The sequence below is a fragment of the Miscanthus floridulus genome, chromosome 15, assembly GCF_019320115.1.
Source record: "Miscanthus floridulus cultivar M001 chromosome 15, ASM1932011v1, whole genome shotgun sequence".
NCBI lineage: Eukaryota > Viridiplantae > Streptophyta > Magnoliopsida > Poales > Poaceae > Miscanthus > Miscanthus floridulus.
Genome location: NC_089594.1, coordinates 37,912,640 through 37,920,371, shown reverse-complemented (window position 1 = coordinate 37,920,371; position 7,732 = coordinate 37,912,640). Strand labels below are relative to the sequence as shown.

Genomic DNA, 7,732 nt, shown 5'->3' with positions numbered 1-7,732 from the left:
CTCCACATCTGCAAAGAAGAGAATAACTGCCTTTAGTTCATAATTAGAGAACGGCTTGGAACCTAGGAAGGTGAGATAAATCTATCATTGATTAATTGCTTGTTTTTGTAGCATTAATGGTACTGGGTGCTCCATTTGTCTCTAGTCCATAAGGGAATAACTTCATAGCTTCATCAAGTCAAACCATCATAAGTTTGATTAAGTTTACACTCCTATATAAATAGAAGTATTGAAATTTATGTGACCAGATAGGTATACTATAAACTATATTACATGACAAAATTGAATGGCAATAACATATCATAAATATTAGTATTTTTTATAATTTAGTCAAACTTGTAACGGTTTGACTGTTCCTTGATTTAATTGAAGCTATAGGTAGTGACTAGTGAGTATGGGCTGGCTTTGTGACCGGTCAACAACTTCAGTACGTCACTGCATCAAATCCGTTGCCGGCAGCGCGTCCCTGCCAAAGACATATTTCCGTCAACCCATGTAGTTGTAGCCACGCAGCTCTATTTAAACACACTCCCGAGTCCCGGCCGAGCTGCAACTGCAATACCATCCGTCGAGAGCTCACATAGCAATGGCCTGCTCTGCGTCTGCTCCGCCGGGTCGTGCCGCAGCAGCAGCCCTTCTCCTGCTGGCCTCCATCGTCTGCTGCTGCCGCTCGGCGCCGCCGGGTGCGCTCGTGACGCATCTCCTCGTGTTCGACGGCGCCCAGCTGCCGTCGAAGCACTACGCCGGGTACGTGACGGTGAACGAGACTGTCGGGAGCAGGCTGTACTACTACCTGGTGGAGTCAGAGCGCGACCCGGCCCGGGACCCCGTCGTGCTCTGGCTCAACGGCGGCCCCGGCTGCTCCAGCTTGGACGGCTTCGTCTACGAGCACGGTGCGTCGTCGACCTTGCTTGTTCTCCACTTCTCCGATCCGGTGTGATATTGTGTGATTTTTTTCCCCCCAGCCATCGATCATTGCTAGGTCTATGTGCGTCGTCGGCTCTGATGTTTTCTATGTATTTCGACTTTCGCGGCCTGTTTTTGGATGAGCCCTGGCCTGAGGATTCTGCTTGCAGCATGTATATATAGCCACGCGCTCCTATCCACCGTCGTCTTCTCTTGCCTGTCTGGCCATAGCTAAACCAGTAGATTTGCATATTTGTCCTCTATTTGACACCACTTATTATAAATGACATCCTTGGAGGCCGAGTGGAACCGCCATACAAATTTCCTTGGCAGTTTGCTACAACCCCTAAGGAAATGATAAGTTTCGTCGCAAAAAAAGAAGGAAATGATAAGTTCCTTGGCGGTTGAATTTTGGCACTGAAGGAAATCCTGAACCCCCAAGGAATTTCCATTTTGGTGTAGTGATATATTTGTACTAATGTTATTACTCTAATATGACAAATTAAATCATATTGCAGAGATATGTTCTCCATTATTGTAGCATTTTTTTCAAGTACAAGTAGTTTCGCTTTTGCTAGAAAACCTACGGTATAGTAAATACTGAAGCCCAGCTTCTGTTGTTATTATGCGTAGTACTCTACCAGAAGAATATCTCATTCAGAGAAAGATCAAAGCTTGGGTGTGTCTGACATTCTTTTCATACACACTTCATCTTATTGTTCAATGTTTCAGCACATTTATCATTTGTTTTCTTTTATAAATGTTCAATATTAATATTATAATAATCGCAGCCATTTTATCACATTGCATGCGGCCAATTTATTATATCCTATCCAGTACTGGATGTGCATCAAAAATTAGCGTGTGCTGGTAAAAATAAAGTTCAGTGTTAATATTTTGTTCCAATATTTGACTTTATATCTGAATTAATTCATCGCATATCTTTTTTTGTAACAACAACGAGAAGTTGTGTGCTTTTTCTATTTTATTTGGTCTTATGCATCTATATGACCACATATAACTGCTGCTGTAGTGTGTCAAATGTACGCGCATTCTCACACATTCGTCACTTTGATCCTTTGATGCCAATTAGTCGGTGTTGTTTTGGGCTCAGGACCATTCAACTTTGAGTCAGGAGGGTCAGCTGGAAGTCTGCCAAACCTTCATCTCAACCCTTATAGTTGGTCCAAGGTCGTCGGCCATTTCCATTGGTATCCTAAGTAATAGGCATAAATTATCTGGAGTTCTAGACAAATTAGTGAAGTTTTCCTTGCAGGTGTCTAGTGTAATATACTTGGACTCCCCTTCCGGTGTTGGGCTGTCATACTCAAAGAATGTTTCATATTATGAAACTGGCGATCTTAAGACAGCTTCTGATTCGCATACTTTCCTTCTCAAGGTATATTTTTTTGATAAGGAAGATTTTATTGATTTTCAAGTGCATTACATCGAGGTGATACATGTAAAGATGTTATTTCATCTTGGTGCAGTAATGTATTTTTGTTGATTCGTATCATCCTTTTGTTGAACAAAAAGCTGAGATTACTCCTCTATTTTTAACCAGTGGTTCCAGCTCTACCCGGAGTTCCTGAAAAATCCATTTTACATAGCTGGAGAGTCTTACGCCGGAGTTTATATCCCTACCCTTGCAAACGAAGTGGTCAAAGGTGCTGGCTTTGAGATCATAATCACTTAAACACCTATTAATTGTTTCTATATTATTCGTGTTGCTAACGAATTATTCTACAGGAATCCACAAAGGAGATAATCCAGTTATAAACTTCAAGGTTAGTGATCTCTTTTGTTGTTGTTTCCATAAATTGCGTATGCCATTACCATTCAAATCTATGAAAGAGCTTTGTTTCCTTGGACATTTTCGCCAAGAATGAATGGAGGATTAGAGCAATAAATACTTTGTGTGTGATCATTTTTCCTCCTTGTGTTCTCTTTTACTTTTTACTTGATCTTGGTTAGCTGAAAACGTTGTAAGAATTTGGCTATATGTGGTTACAGAGCGAAGAAAAAATAATGTAAATCTAGAATTAAGGTTAGCTTTATTTTGTACTCTCATGTTAGGGCTACATGGTTGGGAATGGTGTATGTGACAGCGCCTTTGATGGTAATGCTCTTGTACCGTTTGCGCATGGAATGGGCCTAATTTCAGATGATATATATAAGGTATGTCGGTACTTTGACTGAAAACTCTCAATGAAATTTCCTTGTGCCTTGATTTTTAGTGATGGATTTTGGTGATATCAGAACACGTCCTTCGCATCCTTTGTATATGCCAAATAATACTTAAACATCATATGTCCTTTGAAATAGACCCATGTTCTTTCAATTAACCACCATTACTATTCATAATGCAGCAAGCGAATACTGCATGTCAAGGAAACTACTGGAATTATTCTGACAGTGGAGAATGCACCGAGGCAGTGTCGAAAGTCGATACGGTAAACCAGTGACACTATCTAGTAAAAAATCGATAGTGTTCTCATGTTATATATTATGTTCTTTGTAGGTAATCAGCGGATTAAATATTTATGACATTCTTGAGCCGTGCTACCATGGCACAAATACCAAGGAAGTGAACTCACAAAATAACAGAATGCCTCAAAGTTTTAAAGATCTTGGTGTAACTAGCAGGCCCCTTCCGGTAAGAACAAGAATGATTGGACGGGCATGGCCTTTGAGAGCTCCTGTAAGAGATGGGCGCGTTCCATCATGGCAAGAGCTAGCCGCTGGCACTGGATCATCAGTTATGTGTATGGTGAGCACAAGCACAATAACCTTTGAACCTTTATGTTCTCTTGTGATCTATTGGAGCGTTAATCTTCTTGATGAGATATTACACTTTTTTACATTTGTGGCTTCCATCCTCTTTATTTACAAATTTGGCCACTAGTTTCTATCAAAATACAAAAAGCTAAAAAAAATAGTGAAGCAATGCAAAAAAAAACCACCATGAATCTAGGAATAATTTGTTCATGTGGCAAATCTAGGTATATGTTTCTGTATAGTAGTCAATGCGCAAAACTTTCCACTGTAGACTACATATATATTGACTAAATTTTGGTATATAGTTATTCTAATGTAGTAATGTAGTGTAGGACTGATATATTGCGATAGGTATCCTTCATTTCGTTTATCTTCATCTTCTCTGATTATTATATTGTATAAGGCATATCTTCCAACTGAAGATTTCTGCGATCTTGTCTGATTTACATTCCTTTGGATGGATGCATTTTCCATCTCAAATTAGAGTATGTAGGAGTTATTTTAATTTTTCTCCCAACAGAAGCTGGTTCATTATCCCAATTACTTATGTGCCTACTTATGTATCGTGTCTTCTTTCCTTATTAATCTTCAGAGTGATGAAGTTGCAACAACATGGCTAAACAATGATAGCGTCAGATCTGCGATTCATGCAGAACCAGTATGATAGCCATACACTGATCACCTTTTACTTGATGGTTTTAATTTTAGAACTTTCCATCTTCTCAACATAGTTTATCTTGCACAGGTCAGTTCAATTGGACCTTGGATCCTATGCACAGATAAATTGATATATCACCATGATGCTGGGAGTATGATCATTCATCACAAAAACCTTACAAGCCAGGGTTACCGTGCTCTCATTTACAGGTACTTTAAGAATGCATAATATGCTTTCGAATCGCACATTCTTATTAACCTCTGAAGAAGCTCCTATTATCATTGATATATTTCATTTAATTTGCATTTGTTTCAGTGGTGACCATGATATGTGTGTACCTTACACTGGGAGCCTAGCATGGACCACATCTTTAGGCTATGGAGTCATTGATTCGTGGCGAGCGTGGTTTGTTAATGAACAAGTTTCTGGGTATTTGACAAACGATCATTCTGTCATAAGATTTTTGAATCGTTTTCTTTATCCCAAAAACTGGATTTTTTTTATATAAATTCATAATCAGCACAATATAATATTTCTTTTGTGAGAGTAATATTCAGTTAAATGATTGTCTTTTCTATTTCCATAATTTCAAGCAAATGTTTGTATGTATCGAGGAAAGAAACTAAGGACATGTAGCTCATGTATCGTTTGTTATATTCCTCAGGTACACCCAAGGATATGAAAATGGCCTCACTTTTGCTACTATTAAGGTACTACAGTTTCTAATTAGTCTAATAATACCTTGATGTACAAATGAGCACGATACTAGCCTACCAAATCAAACATAAATTATGTTCAATGATATGGTCACATTTTACTGAAACACCAAAACAAATCGAAGCTTCGAGATTAGGTTGCCATTAATAACTGTCATGTTTTTCTCACAGGGTTCTGGGCATACAGTTCCTGAGTATAAACCACAGGAAGCATTTGCTTTCTACAGCCGTTGGCTTGCTGGTTCTAAACTGTGAAGCTCATGATGCAGCTGCTGCTGATGGGAGCCATATTTCTGTTCGAAGTCATGCAGTGTTGAATCAAATAGAGAACAGTGTGAACAAAATTGGTTAACCCAGGCAACAAATAAGAGGCAGACGAAGGATCAAAGTACCTAGCGCCAACTACAATGCTGCATTCTATGCAAATATTATGTCACTAATGCAGATGTTCACATGCATTATTGCTCACGCCTTTACGGTGTGACCAAATATTTGTGACAATTTTCATTTGTTTTGAAATCCGAAAGGTACAAATTAAAAGTCTGCTATATTTGGCTTGGGTGTCCAAAATAAGTTTCGGATAGTGTTGTTAAATAACTCTCTCCCTCTCTTGGGAAAGATACATGAGGGCTACTTTGGCAACTCAGGGTGATTAACCCAGGGAAGAAAACCAAGGGAGAGGGATTTTTGTGGACATCGTAATCCCCTCCCCGCCTGGAGGTGAGATTTCACGGGAGGGGCCATTCCCCTGTTGCTATTTGGAAACATTTTTCCCATGGGTGGCCACCAGTGTCGGAGATAAGCATGCGCTGAGGTCTGGCAAGCGGTGTTGTCTGGGGCTGTTGCGCTAGCGAGACGAGGAGGACTGCCCGGTGTCCAAAGACCGGGCGTGTTTCCGCATGGAAATTCGGCTACCTCGTGACAGAGAGCCCCGCCCAGCATGCTTCCAAACATGCAAACTAGATGGCCCCTAGGAGTTTACCGCGTGGAATTTATCCACGGGTAAAAGGCCAGGAACCCCGCGGGAAACCGTGTTGCCAAAATAGCCCAGAAAGATTGGATTTTATGAGGGGTTTCAAAATCTATCTGTCCAATGTTCTCATTTAAGTTCACAAACTCTCAGTTATATATTTGATACTTGGGAGAAGTCTTTTTTTGCCACTCAACTATATTCAGAGTTTGATTTTAGCCATCTATATATCCAACTCTAAATTCAATTTGGGCACTGAACTAGTTAAACATGGATGACAAGTGGCAAAAGGGTCCACTCTTACCTTTCCCTTCTCGGCCCCCGTCGGTGTCTCCCCCTTCTCACCACTACTACACAAAGATTTTCACTATCGGTTGGGAAACCCTCATTACCGCCAGTTTCGCCTCTCGTTGATGAAAGTGGGTAGTTATTGCCACTACTACACAAAAAAATTCACTATTGGATGGGAAACCCTCATTTTCACTATCAGCTTGATCTTTTCTCCCACCTTCAGAATAATGAAGTATAGATAGACATATGTATTCTTTGTTCAAATTTTTTGAAAGGTAAATATTTCGATTTTGTTTCTTTCATAACCCCTAGATGATGTAGTCAACTATGGGTTCGAGTTCACCCCTAACCACAACTCATCCGCTGATTCCTCAACAATAGTCTACATACATCTGCTTAGTTTCATCCAAGCTTCATCCTAGTCAGGGATAGATCACCCAGATTCGGGTCCATAAGCGGTGACAATTGACCTACTAAGACTCACTTTCGCTACGACTATGGTGGATTCCATTCCCTTAACCAAGCCACTGCCTATGAGTTATCGGCTCTGTAACACCCCGGCCCATTAGTAGCCTATAGTAGTTGTGAAGTTGGCCCAAGTGGCTTATATGTGGTTGTGGTTGGTGGGTTTAGTACTACCTTGGAAGTTTAGGAGGGTGAGAGCCAGCTTATAATTCTCGTCGTTCCAAACATAGCACCTCCGGGTTAACCCTTTTCCACGAAGCGATGACGAAAGTTTAAGAGAGGTGCTACGCGTATGCAGGCCCGTTCCACGTGCGGAGCTAGGCCATATAAGCAGTTTTGTACGCGGGATGTTACAGATGGTATCAGAGCCTCAACCCTTGCTGCACGTGCCCGTGGAGGGGTGTACCAAGGGGTGGTCCTGGACATCTGCCACATATATGTGGTGAGCCGCCGAGGGCGTCAGCCCTTAAGGGGGGTGAATGTAACACCCCAGCCCATTAATAGCCTATAGTAGTCGTGAAGTTGTCCCATATGGCCCAAGTGGCTTATATGTGGTTGTGGTTGGTGGGTTTAGTACCACCTTAAAAGTTTAGGAGGGTGAGGACCAGCTTATAATGCCCGTTGCCTTAAACGTAGCACCTTCGGGTTAACCATTTTACACGAAGCGAGGACGAAAGTGTAGAGGTGCTACGCGTTTGCAGGCTCGTTCCACATGTGGAGCTAGGCCATATAAGGAGTTTTGGACATGGGGTGTTACAGGCTCATTCTTCCACAAGCATGTGGTTAAAGATCACTTTCCCCTCCCACTACTTGGGAGCTCAGCAAGGTTTCATGTTTTATTTCACTATGCGCTGGTTTTTTCTTTCACCTTTCCCTCACGGTACTTGTGATATTTCTATTTGAAAATCACCAACATATCTACGGCTGAAAGGTCCTGTGAGCACCCGA

At 41.2% G+C, this 7,732-nt stretch overlaps 1 protein-coding gene across 1 annotated transcript; it reads left to right on the top strand.

Annotated features, from left to right (window-relative positions):
* The first annotated feature begins 573 nt into the window (after nt 1-573).
* Nucleotides 574-5,336, top strand: LOC136509353 (serine carboxypeptidase 1-like). Its single transcript, XM_066504174.1, has 13 exons — nt 574-893; nt 2,021-2,097; nt 2,183-2,305; nt 2,471-2,573; nt 2,656-2,693; nt 2,983-3,084; nt 3,276-3,359; nt 3,428-3,676; nt 4,277-4,342; nt 4,430-4,551; nt 4,658-4,771; nt 5,007-5,052; nt 5,230-5,336. The coding sequence occupies exons 1-13, from the start codon at nt 587-589 to the stop codon at nt 5,311-5,313; spliced, it is 1,515 nt and encodes a 504-aa protein (XP_066360271.1). The 5' UTR covers nt 574-586; the 3' UTR covers nt 5,314-5,336.
* The last annotated feature ends 2,396 nt before the right edge of the window (nt 5,337-7,732 follow it).

What these genes read in the sequence shown, in the direction of transcription:
- LOC136509353 (XM_066504174.1), top strand. Translation starts at nt 587, where the DNA reads ATGGCCTGCTCTGCGTCTGCTCCGCCGGGTCGTGCCGCAGCAGCAGCC. An exon ending in ATCCAGTTATAAACTTCAAG is followed by an intron (nt 2,694 to 2,982) that starts GTTAGTGATCTC and finishes CTCTCATGTTAG; the next exon opens with GGCTACATGGTTGGGAATGG. An exon ending in CAGTGTCGAAAGTCGATACG is followed by an intron (nt 3,360 to 3,427) that starts GTAAACCAGTGA and finishes TGTTCTTTGTAG; the next exon opens with GTAATCAGCGGATTAAATAT.